This window comes from Eleginops maclovinus, chromosome 2 (genome assembly GCF_036324505.1).
Source record: "Eleginops maclovinus isolate JMC-PN-2008 ecotype Puerto Natales chromosome 2, JC_Emac_rtc_rv5, whole genome shotgun sequence".
Taxonomy (NCBI): Eukaryota; Metazoa; Chordata; class Actinopteri; order Perciformes; family Eleginopidae; genus Eleginops; species Eleginops maclovinus.
In genome coordinates, this window is record NC_086350.1 from 9,107,939 (window position 1) to 9,127,732 (window position 19,794).

At 39.4% G+C, this 19,794-nt stretch overlaps 1 protein-coding gene across 3 annotated transcripts; it reads left to right on the forward strand.

Moving 5' to 3' along the window:
* Window positions 1-1,732: 1,732 nt before the first annotated feature.
* LOC134876743 (endoplasmin-like) lies at window positions 1,733-19,411 on the forward strand. Of its 3 annotated transcripts, XM_063901872.1 has the most exons (28): window positions 1,733-1,908; window positions 2,412-2,514; window positions 2,794-2,935; window positions 3,123-3,239; window positions 3,330-3,661; window positions 3,875-3,986; window positions 4,108-4,236; window positions 4,640-4,756; window positions 4,848-4,985; window positions 5,087-5,164; window positions 5,273-5,338; window positions 5,589-5,858; window positions 6,004-6,249; window positions 6,392-6,528; window positions 6,639-6,717; window positions 6,878-7,037; window positions 7,287-7,363; window positions 11,984-12,287; window positions 13,382-13,417; window positions 14,213-14,265; window positions 14,377-14,460; window positions 14,686-14,792; window positions 14,997-15,150; window positions 17,194-17,295; window positions 17,386-17,460; window positions 17,562-17,630; window positions 17,725-17,860; window positions 17,992-19,276. In XM_063901872.1, the coding sequence occupies exons 1-28, from the start codon at window positions 1,860-1,862 to the stop codon at window positions 18,123-18,125; spliced, it is 3,606 nt and encodes a 1,201-aa protein (XP_063757942.1). In that variant the 5' UTR covers window positions 1,733-1,859; the 3' UTR covers window positions 18,126-19,276. The 3 variants fall into 3 exon arrangements, with proteins under 3 accessions (XP_063757942.1, XP_063757923.1, XP_063757933.1); XM_063901853.1 differs by lacking the exons at window positions 11,984-12,287; window positions 13,382-13,417; window positions 14,213-14,265; ... (6 more) ...; window positions 17,725-17,860; window positions 17,992-19,276 and adding an exon at window positions 7,472-7,743 and having other exon boundaries at window positions 6,878-7,033; window positions 7,256-7,363; XM_063901863.1 differs by lacking the exons at window positions 1,733-1,908; window positions 2,412-2,514; window positions 2,794-2,935; ... (12 more) ...; window positions 6,878-7,037; window positions 7,287-7,363 and adding an exon at window positions 7,498-7,992 and having other exon boundaries at window positions 11,724-12,287; window positions 17,992-19,411.
* The last annotated feature ends 383 nt before the right edge of the window (window positions 19,412-19,794 follow it).

Consider the following 19,794-nt stretch of genomic DNA (forward strand, 5'->3'; position numbering starts at 1 on the left):
TCATTGCGTCACTTCCGCATTTGGCTACGTACCATCCAACCAGCGAATCAGATGCCTGTGCGTCTGCAGTCCAGTCTCCTCCCACTGAGGCTGAGCACCAAACAGCTGCAATATGTTATTAGATGCTAGATGTATTATTAAATATTCATATCCCAGGAAATAACCTCTGGGACTGAGCAGCGAAGCTTATGCGAAAGTGCCAAAAAATACATTTATTATTTCCTACAGACTATTAATTGTTCCCATTAATATATAGCCTGCTGCAGGGGTTTATCTTGCTTTAAAGAATGGCAAACAAAATACAAACACTCCTGAAAATACATTTACTGCTGTTTTATAAAAAATAAATACAAAATAAAACAGATAAAGTTTTAAGGCAAAATTATGATAGTAGGGTGGAGATTTTGACTCAGTATTGGGACTGTACTGAGAAATTCGTAATTGTATTTTACTATTAAGTATTTGCTTTGTAGTTCCTCTTGGTTGGTCAAAACTATGAGATTCTAGGTCATAATGTAATCATTTTAGGGGCAAACTTCTCCTAAATGTCCTTATGTTACTTTTTACAGTCAAACGTTTTGACTATATCAATACTCTGATTAATTATGTTGCTATCATCTTAATAGGTACATTTAGTTTGTTTAGTATGTATTTAGTATCTCACAATTCAGTTAAACCATACGCATTTCTTTGTCACTCCTCATGGTTATTCAAAATGATGACATGGAAATTAAGGTAATCATTTAGGCTTAAGCCTCCTGCACTTAGGAGATACACTTATGACAAACCTTGTTCTAATACCTTTTTTATTTAGATAAAAAATATATATTTATATTCAGTCAAAATGATGAGAAGCTAAGTAATTGTAGAAAGTGTTTTTTTTTTCTCTCTCTCTCTCTCTCTCTCTCTCTCTCTCTCTCTCTCACACACACACACACACTCACACACACACACACACACACACACACCCATAAAACTTTTTTTTTTTTACACATGTAGTGTGCTCTTATAACCAGGTAAACACCATATACTTTATAAATATACTAAACACACTCATCAGACAGGCTGAGCAAGCAGTATTCTGATGTGCACAACCACGTATCCATAACCATTCATTATTTAATTATGAACAAATCTGAGATTTTACTGAGAATTCTTTAGAACTTGTTTTTTCCTTCATCTGCATTTCATCTTACTAACAGCAACCCCTTGTGGATAACGATCGGTGATGCAGGTACTGCGCCATTCATTCATGCAGTGTGTTTCCACAACATGGTATCTAAAATAATGCATTCACACTTTTGAGGTAAAGGAAACACAGGTAGGCCAACTAGTATGCCATACACACCTACGTAGATACTCGTTTCATCATTCAGACTAGCATAGCCGGAAATAGGCTGCACAGTTATGCTACTCAGGCAGTGACAATAAAGAATGAACAAAATCCTCAAGTCACCCAGCTTCTGTGTCACCCCGCTGTGACATTGCACGAACAAATCAAACTTTAACCAAACGAGTTGACAGAGACTTTTTTTCTCCATATTGAGAGGTAAATTTGAGGAAGTGATGTGCTGATTACTCATTCTTATCCAATGATGTCTGGCCACGATTTTCGGGTCTTGACATATGTTGACGAATCTGATTGGACAGCATGTACCAAATACTCTTCGCTGATTGGGCGAAGGTCGTGCGTGGTGCGCTGCTATTGGCTGGTTGTCACGGGTTTAATAGAGTGGGTTCTTTCGGTGGGAGAGGTAGCTTGTCAGTCTCTCTTGTTAAGGCAGTGCTGCGTGCGCTTATCTCCCGGCTTTTGTCTCAGGTGCTGAAGAAACACAGCGTCGTTTGAGCAGCAACTCAAAATGAAACACGCCTGGGTGATAGGACTTGTTTTTGCACTCTGTGCTTTTGGTGAGTAGCAAGAACATTTTGCTATCTGTGTCACTTTTTTATTGCCCAACATTTGAGCTAACATTAGCCAGTAAGCTAGCGTTCACTTGTGGGTTTTCTCTGCTCATTCCTGATAAGATCCTCATTTGATAAGCATTTATTAAAGCTTCACTTAGACAGCACGGTTGATTTGTCTTCAACATGTTTCTTGGGGCAACGCTATTATCCGCTATTCTTGCCTTTCCAGAAGTTTCTAGTGGAAAGACCATGTAACGTTATGTTAAAGCTGCTTGATGCTAGCTAACATGCCTGTTTAAATCTAAGCTATGGTAAAACGTTACATTTAAAATCTGGTCTTGGAAAAACAAACCACACGTAACAGAACATTTTTTTTTGGGGTAATTCAATCAGATCTTTGCAGAACTTCATTCTCAAATTAAAAACTTTTAAATCCTGAGTATTTGTCCAGATATAAGTATGTAATCTAATATGTCTTAAACCAATAAACTTGTCTCATTTTGCAGCTGCTGTAAAGGCAGAGGATGAACTTGACATCGAGGGGACAGTGGAAGAGGACTTTGGTAAAAGCAGAGATGCCTCCAAGACAGATGATGAGGTGGTGCAGAGGTAGGTGTCAATTTGAATATCTCTTGCAGTATAGCTGAGCAAGTGCTGGTTGTCCCCGCAATCAGGAAAGGTCACATAAACCTAGAGTTACCAGTACAAGGTCAACATGACCAATCTTGTGCACACAAACCCTCATGGCAGACCTTGTATGCACATCCCTCATTAAATCAAGGGACTCTTGTGTGCCTAGGCTTTCCCTCGAGGGGAGAACGATTTTCCTTTTTTGTTGTTGTGCACTTCCCTGAACTCACCTATGTTTTTGCATCCGTCTATCCCCAGAGAGGAGGAGGCTATCCAGCTGGACGGATTGAATGCCGCTCAGATCAAGGAAATCAGAGAGAAGTCAGAAAAACATGTCTTTCAGGCTGAAGTCAACCGTATGATGAAGCTGATTATCAACTCCCTCTACAAGAACAAGGAGGTGAGCAGGAATAAATGGCTCCTTGATGTATAATCTGCAGCTTGGCTGGATGATTTCGATGAATTCTGTTTCCGTCTGGGACATTTGTTCCCTCATGTTTGTAAATAGGGTGTGCAAATGTTTCGAAATTCCTCAATTTTCAGGAAAGGCTGAACTAATGAACTAATGTTATTTTTTTCTTTTTAAGATCTTCCTTAGGGAGCTGATTTCCAATGCCTCTGACGCTCTGGATAAGATCCGCCTGATGTCTCTTACCAATGAGAATGCAATGGACACCAATGAGGAGCTGACCATCAAAATCAAAGTATGCACCTAAACATTTTCAATACAAATGTTTCAGTCTTTATTGGTAATGTTAACAGGCTGTTACTTTACTATTTTGTTTTATCTTCAGTCTGATAAGGAGAGGAACATGCTCCACATCACTGACACTGGTGTCGGAATGACCAAAGAGGATCTGGTGAAGAACTTGGGCACTATCGCCAAGTCCGGTACCAGCGAGTTCCTCAACAAGATGACAGAGACACAGGGTGAGGATCAGTCCACCTCAGAGCTGATTGGCCAGTTCGGTGTGGGCTTCTACTCTGCTTTCCTCATTGCCGACAAAGTCATTGTGACATCCAAAAACAACAATGACACACAACACATCTGGGAGTCTGACTCTAACCAGTTCTCTGTCATCGAGGATCCCCGTGGGGACACACTGGGCAGAGGAACCACCATCACGTGGGTTAACATTTATTTTTTATTCATCTTAAAATCACCTTTAGCAATTTCTTAGTGTTATGATTGACTGCTGTTAGTCACATTGATTTTCACAGCTCTTGTTTTTTTCCCAGAATACTGAAACGCCTACTCAGCCGGATCTTAAAAGCAGTTCTTCTGTTAGTAATATTGACATTGAAATTAAATCCTCTCAAATCTTCTTCTAACCCACAGGCTGGTCCTGAAGGAGGAGGCCTCAGACTATCTGGAGCTGGAGACCATCAAGAACCTCGTCAAGAAATACTCTCAGTTCATCAACTTCCCCATCTACGTTTGGGCCAGCAAGGTGATTACTTCCGACGCTCCCTCACACGCTGTGACTCAGACTTGATCCCACAGTGGCATTTATGAAACTGCCAAAATGTGAACATGCACCGTTACATAATCTTTTCTTCTCAACATGCCAGACCGAGACAGTTGAGGAGCCAATTGAAGAAGATGCTGAGGCAGCAGAGGAACCAGAGAAAGAGGCTGCTGAAGATGACGTTGAGGTAGAAGAAGAGGAGGAGGACAAAGAGAAGCCTAAGACCAAGAAGGTAGGCAGTTTGTCAGTGTGGCATTTTTTGTCTTTCCCTAGAATAATCTAACAATATTATTTTTAAATTAGCATTTTAAGGAATGATATTGATGGAGGGCATATATATAAAAAAATAGAAAGACAATCTTATTTAAGAATTGTGATGTATTATAAATAAAATACAATTATACATCTGAAGTTGTGAAAGATTTTGGTAAAATGTTATGTACTTTATAAACTTTAAACTATAACAAATCCTGATTTATTTAGTGTTTTGGATTATTGACATGGAAAGGCAGTTAAAAATGATTGATTTTCCAAAAGTTTATTCTATGTAGTTTGGCCTTTTTAATACTTACATTTTTCGGGTAATAGTTTGAAAAAGAACACCGTCTGAAAATGTCTCTCTGTCATTATTGCAGGTTGAGAAGACCGTGTGGGACTGGGAGCTGATGAATGACATCAAGCCCATCTGGCAGAGACCGGCTAAGGAGGTTGAGGAAGAAGAGTACACGGCTTTCTACAAGACCTTCTCTAAGGTAGGCCCTTTGTCAGACGGCCATCTTGATTGTGTGCTCAAATTGTCTTAATTTTCTGAATGAATTCAAACTGTCTTTCGCTGTCTCTCAGGACACCGAAGACCCTCTGGCTCACATCCACTTCACGGCTGAGGGTGAGGTTACCTTCAGGTCCATCCTGTTTGTTCCCACCGCTGCTCCCCGCGGCCTGTTTGACGAGTATGGCTCAAAGAAGAACGACTACATCAAGGTATTTATCATCAGGCAGTGTTCATGGTTTGTTATTGTAGCACTTAATTCAGGAATGTCTGCAAAAAATAGTTTCTAAATGGTTGTCTCTTTCTGTCTCAGCTGTTTGTGAGGAGAGTCTTCATCACCGACGACTTCAACGACATGATGCCCAAATACCTGAACTTCGTTAAGGGAGTGGTAAGCGATTCTAATTGAAGTGCAAACATCGCCATGTGCTTCACAGAAACGCTTGAACTTTACATAGAAAGTATCGGCTCTGGGATTAATGGACATTTATTTTGCCAGGTTGACTCTGATGACCTTCCTCTGAATGTGTCCAGGGAGACTCTGCAGCAGCACAAACTGCTCAAGGTGAGTTTCATATTTTATTTAAAAGATCCCTTTTTAGTGTTTTTATTTCATTGTATCTTCTAAATTATATTTGTAGAATGTACTGACTGCTCTAGGAAGGCTTTTTTTATAAAGAAGCCCATCAAAAAACAACGTGCACATCAAACATGGAAAGAGATTTATAAAATGAGTATTGTTTGTAATAAGGAATACTGAAGTAAATGTTACGGGATAGCAACATAAATTGTAAGCTCATCTCCTCCCTGTTCAGGTTATCCGCAAGAAGCTGGTGCGTAAGACTTTGGATATGATCAAGAAGATCGCGGAGGACCATTACAACGAGAAGTTCTGGAAGGAGTTTGGAACCAACATCAAGCTGGGCGTCATCGAGGATCACTCCAACAGGACCCGCCTGGCCAAGCTGCTGCGTTTCCAGACCTCCAACAGTGACACCGAAGTGGCCAGCCTGGAGCAGTATGTGGAGCGCATGAAGGAGAAGCAGGACAAGATCTACTTCATGGCCGGCACCAGCAGGAAGGAGGTGAGTGGTTGAGCTTTCTTAAAGTTTAAAAATGCCCTTTTTGTGTTAAGGGAATACAGGTTTTGCTGAAATGCCACTTAAAAGCAAGCAGTTAAGATCAATGTAGCAATCTGGCATTAATCACCTGTCCTGTTACCCTCTGCAGGCTGAGTCTTCTCCCTTCGTGGAGAGGCTGCTGAAGAAGGGCTACGAGGTGATCTACCTGACCGAGCCTGTGGATGAGTACTGCATCCAGGCTCTGCCCGAGTACGACGGCAAACGCTTCCAGAACGTCGCCAAGGAGGGTATCAAATTCGACGAGAGTGACAAGACCAAGGAGAAGAGGGAGGCCCTGGAGAAAGAGTTTGAACCTCTCACCACCTGGCTGAAGGAAAAGCCTCTGAAGGACATGGTAGAGTGTATATATTGTGTGATATTCATGACAACGGAAATGAAACACCAGTCACTGAGGCGATGAAATGTTTTTCTGCAGCTGCTAAGTTGCTTCTGCTCCACCTGTCCCGTTATTTAATACGATGCTGTCTCTCCCACAGATTGAGAAGGCCGTCATCTCCCAGAGGCTGACCAACTCCCCCTGCGCTTTGATAGCCAGTCAGTACGGCTGGTCAGGAAACATGGAGAGGATCATGAAGGCACAGGCTTACCAGACAGGAAAAGACATTTCCACAAAGTGAGAAAGGACACCATGCTCTTCATTATTGTCAATACTCTGTCTCAGTTGTGTAATGCAAACGTGAAGCATGTTTACTAAGCTTATCATGCTTATTTTCCCTTCTCCAGTTATTATGCAAGCCAGAAGAAAACATTAGAAATCAACCCCAAACATCCCCTCGTCAAGCAGATGCTCAACAAAGTCAATGTAAGTCTGGCTAATAACTTTACCAACTCATTACTGATTCCACATTTCATTCTAAAGATGCACTAATTGCAATGATACTGATTTTTGCCGGAGAGTGATGTCCATACAGTCATCCTTGTGTGGTATTAGCAGACAAACTGATGTTTTTTTCCTCCCTCAGGAGGACGCTGAGGACCAGACCGCGTCAGATCTGGCTGTGGTTCTGTTTGAGACGGCCACGCTGCGCTCAGGATACCAACTGGCCGACACTAAGGCCTACGGAGAAAGGATAGAGCGCATGCTCCGACTCAGCATGAACGTACCCCTGGACGAACAGGCAAGTCGCAGCCGCTTTTGAGACATTAGCATATCATTAGCAAGTTCTCCTTTTCAGTTTGCATAGGTCAAGCCACATTTCCTGTTCAGCTGCCAGCGAGCTCTGATCTCTGACTTACAAATGCATTTGTAGTAGTGTTGCATGTCTTTGTACAAATAGTTGGCGTTTCTACCTTCAAGGCAGTCAGTCAGGCCATTTTACATTAATGTTATTATTTTACAGATTGAAGACGAGCCAGAGGAGGAGCCAGAAGAGCCTGCAGAAGATGAAGCCGAAGATGAGGCTGAAGGGAAAGAGGACATTATGGATGATGATGATGATGAAGAAACGGTATGAACACTTGACATGCTCAGGCATCTTAAGGATGCAAAGAAATGGGATGCCATGCGTTTGTTCTTCTGACTGTCTCCTCATGACTGTGATTTTGTTCCCTTGCAGATAACATCAAAGAAAGACGAACTGTGAAGCACTGAATAGAAGAGCATGTAACAACTGAGCTGGAAACGGATTACCTTCTTGTTCCAGCGCCACAGTGGTCGATGTTATTCTGGGTGGGGTCCTTGGGTTGGGGTTTTTTAAGGCGAGCATTGTTTGTTTTTGTTTTTTTATTACATTCCTCATGACTGTAAATTTGTTAATATTTAACTGACCTGTTTATGGAAAGAAGCGATCCCGCCTCTTGATCGAATAAATGTTTCCTGGAGGAAGGACACGTGGTTTCTGTTTGGTGATTTCAAAAAATGCACTACAACAATAGATGTCAGGTTCTTTGATCGGTACAAAAAAAACGGCTGTCCCATCAGCAGTTAGTTTGTAAACGCCTATGAAGGTCAAATCATGACGTTGGACTGTAAGAGTACACGGAAAATGTTAAGAATATGCCAAGAAAACTGACTTTCTACTGTCCTGGCCTACCTGCCCGACTCCTGATGCTAACCAAAAAAAGTGGCGCTGTAAGGGTAAGTAATGAATGGCAAATGAATGATTTCCTTACTTGGGGGCATAGGAGAGTGACTAACGGAGGAGTCTGGGCATTACTCATCATTTATTTTTCTTTTGCTGTGAAATATTTTCTTGCTCAGCATTTTCAAACGAAGAATTCATCCCTGTTGATTTTTTTTTAAAACCCAACAACAGTGTATTTATTCGACAGTTGTTTTTTTTTCCTTCAGCAGAAACACTTCCTTATCATCGTACCATGGTTTGGTAACAACTGTGAAGCCTGATAAGGGCAAATCACTCACGAGTATCTAAACACCCATCTTGTAGAAACTTGAAAGGCATTGTCTGACCTAAAAACAAAAAGCGACATGCTGTATAACCTGCAGGTTTCTTGAAATAATGAAAAATGTGCTTTTAATTCCAGACATTGCTGTTCGCTGTGCTGGCATAGATTAAACAAAATGCAAAAATGATAGTATCATCATAACTATGACTAAGTTCAGTTCCCTTGTGAAAAAAATCAAGTGTTTCCATTGTTTTTCAACAGTCTGTTCTTTAAAGAATTATTTAGAGATAAAATAATGTTTTTCAAAGTTGTTGAATTACATGCCCAGTAGGTGGCACACTCACCCATGTCTTGAAAATATGAATTGTACTATAGGTTGATTATAGGATAAAAAAAAGACCAGTTTATATCAAACTTAACCAAAAATGAATGCTTAAATCCAACGTCATTTGTCCAACCCTTTTATATATTAATAAGATAGGCTTTAAAAAGAAACACCTTTGTTTATATATGTTGTATAAAACAAGTTCTCACAAAATAGTCCAAGAGCTCAAACCTAACTATTCTAACTAGTCTGTTCAGCCACACAAGTTACCAAAACAGCTGTCTCAAGTACATTTGTACCATGAACAGGGAAATCGTACACTATTTAAGAGGGTGTAGGGGTTTGTTCTTCATTGACTTTGCCGTTATCAGTTTCAGAAGCTGCATGTTATTGGTTTTTATTGCAGGTTTGAACTGCTGAGAAAGTAGGGAAACACTCGGTATGATGAGGTATCTGCAAAGTAAGCACATTTACGTTTGAGTTGTAAAATATGGGCCCAGGTGTGGCCCATATTTTCACACTAATGAATTCCCACACCTGGTCCGAGTTTATAAACCATGAGTTAGAACAAAACATTTGACCCAGCGGTACTGTTTCCTAAAGAGAACCTATTTGAAACACAGTGCAGGTGTTTTTTCACTTGATTTCAATTGCATATTAGCTTGATGACACACTGCTTGTCTTCAGATGCACATACATACATACAATTCATGAGTATTAGCCTACAATTGTTTAGTATTTGTTTGAAGTGTTTTAGAGAGGTGTTGACTTGTCACTTTCGAAGGCATACTGTATATATCTTGTGTTTTATAATACTTCAGGTCTCTCTACAGTTCTTACCACCAACAGAATATGACAACCTTCATAAAGGTAGAACTTGTATTAGATTGCATTGATAGCCAATACAATGAGAGCATCATCTGTCATTAACAAGCCTGTCACCTAATACAGTACAAGGACTGCTGTGTCACCATGTAAATGTTGAGCCATATTCCAAATATCAACTTGTGGTATATGCAGTAAACCAAATACCATATAACTACTATTTATTCTTTCCTTAGTGCATTTTGTAAAACGCAATCCAAAGTCTTATTGCAAATAAGGACAAGAAAGGTTCTTTGAATTTTGAAGTGTAATTATCCTGAAGCTGCATGCTCTATTGCTTTGATGACGACCGTTAAGCAGAAACCATCTTTAGGATCTATGGTTCAGAGGGCAGAGCTGATGCACAGAGCTCGTTTTCTAACATTCTCTGATGACTTCTTACAGTGTACAGTGTTGGGGACTTACTGAGCACATACAAATAAAAGTTCTTGATCAGTGAGTGTGGGAGCTAGCATTTAAGCAGCAGCATACATTACTGGTCACTGCACAGACGTGCTCCCATATGTTCGCCTGAGTGAGAGAATCTTGTGCGTTCTTGATAAATAGTGACAGATATGGGCCACAGCAGGGGGAGGGGTCTCGTGGTGGAGGCACAGTGGGCTGGCAGCATGGCAGATAATAACTGTGCTCTTTTGGTGGATTTCTTTTTTCTCCGTCAAATGATACCCTGCTGCTAACCTGTATTCCTTCACCTTTTTATTACCCTTTGCTCATTCCAACACAGTATGATAATCCCTACAATGTGGCACACACAGGAAGGGTTGTTGCACATTTAGCCATCTGAGGGTGTTTGGAGCAGATTCACCGCGAGGTGTCCCAATCAAAACTCACCACATGCTCTGACCAAAGCTTTCAGTCTGTCCCCAAATCCACGACTAAATGCTTTGGTGATGTGTTTATTTGCTGCTGTTTGTCCCCCTGCCATATGATTGTTTTCAGCTACACTTAAAAATCTGAAAAATGTACTTCTATTAAATGTATAATGTCAATAGACTTCACATAACTGAATATGGTTAGTTTAAAGCAATAATATTAAGTTTAAATAAAAAATAATAGGTTCAACTTAATATTATTGCGTTCAACTTTCCCAATACAGGGAGGGGACATTTGTTGATCTAATACATTTAATTAAAGTAAATGTTTGAGTTTTTCAGTGGGTATTGATGCTTGAAATACTCAAAGAAATCACCTGTATCTGCTTCCTTTTAAATGTAGATCACCTAATCTGAGCCATAACTTTTAATGAATGCAAATAACTCCTCTGGCTCATCGGGATCAACGTATGATTTTTATTGAAACTTTTTTTGTTGTATTTCTTTGTTGTTAGCTGAATTGTGTTTAAAGTTAAGTTGAGTACTTTCGGCAGTTACAGTTGGGGAGAGTTACCTTGACCGTCATAGGTTTCCATGTGAAGGTCTTGATGTCTATACAAAGTGAGGGTTGGTTGAGGTTCTTCTTGAGTCTCTATTATCGCTATCTTTTAATTCAAGGGTTAGAAATAGATATATTGCTAAGTAGGTTTTCACATACAGGGGAATTGCCTTCATGTAATTGGATCTTTCTGGCAGCACACATTATTTGCCTGGGAGTCTGAATGTTCTGAGGGATGTCATTAAAATATGCATCAGATTTATTAGTTTTGCTCCCTCTGGAACAAGAAATAGGGCCTAAACTGCTCAGTCTATTAAAGGAACAGTCCCACTATAATGAGCTTTGTATTATACAACTATAAATACGTTTACAAATGTAATTAATGATAGAATTTGGGCTGGAATAACATTATGACAATAAGACTGTTATTTACTGTCCTTCCTGTACATGTTTATGTTGATGATCAGTTTGATCCCAATGTAAAAAAAACAACACATAATGATTTTATATTTTTCTGTAATATATTATGTTTTAATTTCACACATCCATTTCTTCACTAAATTATGAATTATTTTAAATGACGATAATTATGACCCTCTGTAAAATAAACACAGATGGGTTGGCAATAAAAGAAGATATTTAAGATTGAGATTTTAGATGTTTTTTTTTATTCACACGTCCATTTATTCACTATATTGTGAATCATTCAGAAGTGAGACATTATTACCGACTATAGAAATAAACACAGATGAGCTTGCAGTAAAACAACATATTTAAAACATATTACGTGGATCCAATATGCCATCTCTCCCTCAGTGGAAATCGATCTGCCTGATAAACCCGAGGGTTTCTCATCATTTGTATTTTGCGTCTGACTGCAGTTTCGGCGCTGCTTCTGCTCATACGCAATCCCTGGATAGGTGGTTGCCATGGATTCCTGGGTCACATGCGTGGGTTTCCTGTAGCCAGAAGCAGCAGAAGAAGAAGATGCTTAGACGAAAAATCCAGTGCCATTTTCATTCAAGAAAAAGAGAGGAATCGCTGTGTATGGATTGCTGACTGGGTGGCCTGACAACACCCGTCTGCTCGTTTTGGCTTTTTTTCATCCCACTGTGTGCTTTTGGTTATTTCGGATTCGCAGCAAACCGGTTTTGTCCACATTCATAGACTGATAATAGGAATGAGTATAGAAATTCCTGAAGGACTGACGGAGCTGTTACAGAGCTTTACCGTGGAAGTGTTGAGGAATCAGCCCAGGGATTTGCTCGAGTTTGCGTTACAGTACTTCACCCAGCTGAAGGAAAGTGAGACCAAAGAGGCCTCTTTTGGCAATGACCAAAATTCGGCCCCAAGACCTGGAAAAGCGGTCAATTTCATTGACGAAGCCATGCAGATCGACTCGGAAAACGGAGAGGAGGAGGACGACGATGACGAGGAATTCATAGGTAGGCGAACATATTTGCTTTATGTCAGGAGGAAATGTGACAGTAGATGTTTTAATTCATTAACAACAATGAGCATGTATCGCTGTGTGCACGGCTTCAGATGGAGAGACACATTGCTCGCAGTGATGCTCCGCCACCTTGCATCCACCACGGCTCTGTCATTTGCCATATATGGTCACAGAGGGTGAATGATGGCTAATGAATGTGTCTTGGTCCTCATCTATGCAGACACGTTTGTGTGATAAGGACAGCATTCAGGCAAAGCATCTGCGGAAAAAAGGGGATTGTGTTTATTTCCACATAGGCCTACCCTGCACCTCTAGGTCATTTGAATATTTCCAGTTTCAGGAGGAGGCCAGATGGGCCTTCCCATGATTATGTATTAGCAATATGACATAGCAGACAAACGTGGAAACTGAACCTGCTATTATGAAAGCAATGCAAATATGTGCGTAAATGTATCTGGATGAATTGTGCTTCCTGAGCTGTGGTCATATTACACACCGGTGCAGTGTGACCACAAGGTGCAGCAAGTAGCATAGCAACCCAGAGCTCTGACACAGCATCCCAATGAGTGTTGGGGTCTGCAAGGCGGGCTCCAATGGTTACATAAGGACAAGTACACTGCATTCACTCAATAAACTAACTATTGTAGTATTGTTGGGTCATGATTGTGACCCATCACACTTCCAGTGCCTTGTCTTAATGAACTTCCAGTAAGGCCTCCTTGGACAACAATGGCTGGCAGGCTATTAATTGATGAGACCTCCTATCTAATGTATATTTCATATTGAGAATTTTGTGTTACAGCTTGGCACCTTTGCTGTGTTTTGCATTTTAATTTTGTTTCTCATTCAAATTTGATTCAAACACACTTCAAAGCAGCTGTCCTCATTCAGGTTTTACCCAAATGGATGAAGGCTCCTTAATGAGCAAAGGCCTGTGTGTACGCCGCTACACATGTACCAGGGATGTAGAAACACTAGTGTGTGAACCTTCCATTATCTGCAGCAATGATTCACCTTTACTGTGAGATAGATTTACTATATCATTAAAACATATCACATGCTAATACATATGTTTTGCTTTTGCAGCCCCGGTAATAAACAGATTCATCAGAAGAGCATCAGGTGAGTTTTCATTTGCTGGCTGTTTCAAGCATGTTCTGTCTAGAGGGAAACTCTGGACAGTGTCAGTCCTGGAAACATAACTTCTTTGACATAAGAATATTGAGGCTACGTCAGACCTGCTCCATTACAAGGGAGAATAAAGTATTTTTCCATCTGTCTTTTCTCAATGTCTTCTGCTTAATATCATCGAGCACATTTATTACAGTTTGTGAAACCACTCTGTCTCTAGCCGGGTTAATAATGTCAGTGAGTGACGTTGGTGAGGAGATGAGGACAAGTACTGATACTAGTTATAATCTCCCTCTCATGATAATAGTAACATTGTGGCTTCAACTCATAACTGCATTAGGACTGATGCATCTGCATGTTTGACAGTGTGAATGGAAAGTATGAGCAAGTAAAGGTATTCAGTAAGACCTAAAGCAAATAACTTTCATTTTATCAATTCACTTATAAAAATGGGTTTAGTTGTCTTAGTGTAAGAGTCATTGAAAAGTGTGTTATGATACAGTATCCTGTGTCAAAACACAGGAAGGAAATGCAGTATGAGTGCCACCAACACATCCCTAAAGGCTCAGACAAAATAAAGCTATGTTTATTGAAAGATTTATTACATTAAATGCTGCTGAATCATTCCTAAGATTTGTGGGATGACCACTTGAATATGATGCTTTATGTTCTTGTTATAATGTTGTTGTTTCCAAAGGTTTTCTCTTGCGTAGACATTTTAATTTCAAAGTGAGTTATGCTGTCTGGTAGTAAGTGTCCAGTTCATTCATTTGTTCTGTCATGCAGTGTGTGCTGAAGCTTTCAATCCAGATGACGATGATGAGGATAAAGAGCCAAGGGTAAACTGTCTTTCTTACTATGGAGATCCTGTCTTGGATGATTTTTAGTATGTACTTCAATGTTTATGGCGTCATAGGCTTATTTCATAAGACCTGTGCTTTAATTTACAGATCACCCACCCAAAAACTGATGAGCAGAGACAGAGACTACAGGAAGCATGTTGGGACATTCTTCTGTTTAAGAATTTGGATCCGGTGAGTGGATTATTCTATAAGCACTGCTCTCTGTTTTGTGCTCTGCCATCTCTTGAATTACACGAAGGAGGACATCGCCTGTGGCCAGCAGCTTTTTGGCCAGCTCAGTGCTCTATGCATAATTTGTTAAGATGGTTATTTTAAAGTACCTGGAACAGCACGCTGAGGGGATTCTGCATGATTGTTTTTTATCATTTACTTGGCTGATATTTTACACCATCACAGGAGGAGATGTCTCAGGTGCTGGATGCCATGTTTGAGAAATTCTGCACCGAAGGAGAGCACATCATTGATCAAGATGACGATGGGGACAACTTTTATGTTATTGAAAGGTGATCTTTCATGTGTTTCTCACTACATGGATTACATACAATTTTTTAAAATCAGATCATTGATTATTTAGTAAAATAGTCAAATGTAAATTTATGAAATTATCTGTAAAATCATTGTTTCAAGCTGATTCCAGATTTCTGGACACACCAATATGGCTGCCATGTATTTATATTTTTCTCTGATGTTTTTTCTTTTTTATTCAGTGGAACGTTTAACATTTCCGTGAAGGTTGATGGCACAGACAAGACGGTAGGCTGCTATGACAACAGAGGCAGCTTTGGAGAACTAGCGTTGATGTACAACACCCCCAGGGCAGCCACAATAACTGCCACCACCCCTGGAGCCCTTTGGTGCCTAGTGAGTAAACCATTAAATCCTCATGCAAGGGCACAGTTGGCTCCGTGCACAGGATTAAAAACCTGCTGTGCTGTCAGGTGTTATGTTTTACAGTAAATATCCAGGTTGTCAGTGACAGTGTTGGCACTATTGGAGATGAGATCATGTGGATTTACTGCGATAACAAACTGTATAAAACCTGATGAATACAACAATGCGTGAGAGAGCACTGATCCTGCCCTTGGTTATGAATACATGTTCATTAATACATATATTAAAGCTAATGAATGTGGAAACTGAATGTGAAAAGATATGTTTATTTATTAATGTAATACAGGCCTATTAAAAATGTTTTGTTGCCCATTCAGTGGGCCACGTTATTAGATTCGCTCAACAAGGCTTATCGTTTTTATCAAGTGAACCTCAGAGGAACCTAGGTTGTTGAGTAATGAAGTAATTAAATTATCAATATTTTAGCAGGGGCTTTCAACACCATCATGGAAAACACAAAAGGTGATAAGAATTGTGTTCCCTAACTGTTAAAAGCAAAAATTCAGCAGTTTGGTTAAACCAAATGTAAACTATTTTTAAAAATTGGGTCTGAAACAGCTATTGTGAGCTACTTGATCTGTGAAGCAGCTTGTTTATTAATGACTCAGCGAGGGTCGCGTCCTTATACTGTGGGAAACAGCTTTGTTATGTCATCTGTGTGCAGACCGAGCAGGTTGCAGCAGTATCCCCTATTGACCCGGTACTTGTATGTTGACTTTGTGAACAAGCAGTGAGTCGTGTTCAACAGACAAGCCCCTGATGTCAAGGAGGGACAGTGAGGGCCTCTGATCAAACAGTAGTTTAAAACGTTAAGATTTAATAACAGTCTGATTTAGGCCTGGGACGTCTAGCCAGCTTATTACCACTGATATTACTGATTTATCACCTGGTATTATTTGAAATGGGGTTGTTATGGTTAACTTTTTGGCAGTCTGGTTAGATATTAAAGCTGTGGTACACCATGTCCTCAGACCTAGGACTGACTCTATTGACTACTAGAGATGGAAGGGGTACTCAGATATTATGCTAAAGTTAAAGTAGGTATAGCACAGTGTATACTCAAGTAAATGTCTGGTATTTGACTTAAGTAAAAGTACAAAAGTGTTGGCCTTAAATTATAATTAAAGTACCAAAACTACATATGCATACTATGCAGGATGGCCATTTCCTGCATAATACTTACAATATCACTGGATTTGATTTAATGATCAATAAACGTGAACATCATTTTAATGTTGCAGCTGGTAAGGGTGGAGCTAACTTAAACTACTTTTTGCCATTCAATTTATAATAACATGTCGTCATTTATTAGTCAATTTTCTTTTTGTATTAATAATGTAAACCCACAAAGTCACTATTAACTGATCTTCTCAAATACATTTTGTGAGTAAAAAGAACAATATTTTCCTAAAAATGTTAGTGGAGTAAAAGTTTAAAGTAGCATAAAATTCATGTTTGTTCATGTGGAAGGGACTTTATCTTTCCCTAGCTAGAGGGCGCTGTATTCATTGTATTCTACAGAATAAACCAGCAACTACTGCATGCTGTCATCAAACATGCTGCTGGACAGACTTTTTGAATTTAAAGCATGATCCTGACGAATGACATACAAATAAACTGAGATATGTCTGAAGGTTAATCACTGAGAGCAGCAGCGTGCACGAGCACATGGTTTTTGCTGCTTGAATTAAGCAAAGCTTGTTATGGTTTTGCAGGGGATGCTTTTCTTACTTAAAAACTGGGTAACAGTGACCCCTACTGCAAAATGTTGTTTCATAAGCGGTATTGTTTGCTTAAAGGGTGCCAGAACAGTCTTGAACCATTGGAAAAATGTAAATCATTACCAAGCTATCCAGACTTTTAGTGAGTGTAAAGAAAACAAGCACAACAAGACTTTCTGCACATGAGGTATTCTTTCTCCATCTGGTGTGTTATAAGTCATTAAAAGGCTTTTGATATTTATAAAACATTTTGAGCTGATTTCTTAATCTTTTCTTTTAATCTGTGTTACAGGATCGTCTGACATTCAGGAGGATAATAGTCAAAAACAACGCCAAGAAAAGGAGGCTGTATGAGGCATTCATTGAAACGCTACCACTGCTTACATCATTAGAGGTCAAGATTAGTTTGTCCTCCAATGTGAAGAACGTTTACCATGATTAAAAGTAAAACCACTGTTAACCAAATACATATTCTCGTCCACAGCTCTCGGAAAGAATGAAGGTGGTGGATGTAATATCCACCAAGGTGTACAATGATTCACAGCAGATTATTGCTCAGGTGAAGAATCTCAGTGATCTGTTCTTAAATTGATCATTTCACATTCTGCTGCAATGGAGTAATTATAGATACTGGGTCATACAAGTTTCTTTGTATTACAGGGTGATTTAGCAGATTCCTTCTACATTGTTGAGTCTGGCCAAGTAAGAATCACCATGAAAAGAAGCAGGGTATGTTTTCCCAGTTTCTCCTCTTCGTTTTTAATTGTAGAATAGGTTTTTGCATGTCCACGTTTGTTAATACTGTGTTTTTCTTTCTTGCCAGACGAAAAAAGATCAGGAAGATGAGGAGGTGGACATCGCTACGTGCTCTAGAGGCCAGTATTTTGGAGAGTTGGCGCTTGTTACAAACAAGCCCAGAGCTGCATCAGCCTATGCTGTGGGAAGCGTCAAATGCTTGGGTATGTTTATGTTTTATGTATAACAATCATAGCCTGTAGTATTATAACTTGTATACCACTTATTATTTGATTTTACTCTCATTGACTCCTTAAATGATTTCTGATTCCTGTTTCTGTTTCTTTTCTATCAGTCATTGACGTACAAGCCTTTGAGAGATTGCTGGGCCCATGTATGGACATCATGAAGAGAAACATTGCTAACTATGAGGAGCAGCTGGTGGCCCTGTTTGGGAGTAGCACTGAGATTGAGCAACACAGTGCATGAGGCAGCTCCAATGGACCATGAATTGGTGGACGAAAAAAAAAGAGGGTTGTTACGATGTTTCCCCCATAATCACTTAAACAGCTTTTCTTACAACAAATGTGAATATCCACTACTACATTTGTGTGTCAGATAAATATAACAGACTACGTCAGAATCCCATATGAGACGAGGTTCATTTTAGCAGACTTGCCACAGAGTGTTGAAGTAAGCCAAAGCAGAGTTGCTTAAAGCTTGTTTGAAGTAGAATTCTCACGACTCTCACCCTAAAATGTAAGCGTACATTTTACCTGTCAGTGTAAGACGCATTATCTGTTTGTATATTGAACACTTTTGTTATTGCTCACCTTTTCTCCACAGTGTTATAGTTACACCTACAGTATAATATTGTTTGTACATTTCTAAACATTGTTTGTTGAAATCAGATGCCAAAGCTAATTTCTTACTGGATAATTGTGAGCAAATATGTCACGATCTCTCGTCATTTTTGGCAAGAGCACCAACACTCGCGGCATGAGTTGGAGTGGCAAAAAGTGCCACAATATGAGAAGGGATTACAATTTGTAAAAGAAGTTGATTTGATAACATGTTCACGTTTTGATTACCACAGAATGTAAACTTGGCAGTACTTTAACATTTTTACAAAATGTATTTCTGTTTATCATAATGTTGAACCCCTTGAACACGTCCATAAACTGTACATCATTGTTAGTAAGTGTGTTTGTGGCTGTTAGCCTAATTCTATGCTTTTGCAAAAAACAAACGTCAGAGAAATAGCTGATAGTTTTGTAAGAACATACAACACATTGCTGTACAATTTGAAACTGAGTATTTACTGTTATTATATAGGCCCAGCTTTAATTGAATAAGTTGCCCCACTAGACTGTAGTCATTATAGGCAGTGTCTTGAAACAATTGATTTTCCTGTGTTTTAATGTACAATTTAAGTCATATTGTTTTTGTGTCTGTGAAACATATATTATGATTATGACATTCATTATTGCTGTCTACCTCTGCCAACAACTTTTGGAAACATATGTTCCAATGTTCCCTCTAAACAGGAATCTAAAGTGGGTCTTCTCTCTCTCTTCTTCTCTCTCTTTTTAAGATTAATAATTGAAGTCTTCTGTAATTTGTCTGTGGTTTACTGCAGCTTAAACTGTTCAAAGCTGGTTTAACATTTAAACATTCTGACATGATTTCCCCCTTTGTGCAGGTAGTGCTGGTCATTTTGGAAGGCAAACCCATGATACTGGCTGAAAGTACTGTATGTTTAAATTTTCATGTCAATAAAGAACATTTTTATATTTGCGTTTCACTTAATATTTATTATTATGTAACGCATTTATTTATTTTTATTCAGTGGGTGCATTTGTTTGAATAATGTTGTAGTAAAACCGTTGGGCAATTACTCAACTACAAGGGAAATTACACTACATATAGAGAGCAGCATATACTTCTTGCTGCGGTTGCAACATTGTTGATAAAAAAATAACCATTCATTGTTCGTGTTATTGCCAATCAGCTGTTACTGGGCAGTAACAGGCATGTACTTTCATCCAATCATACGATGAAAAACAAACTAGGCCCCGCCTTCAACGTTTTTCTCAACAGTGTGAGCCAATTGAGTTCCCGGATTCTTGTTATTGATGTTCTTATCCACCAATAGAAG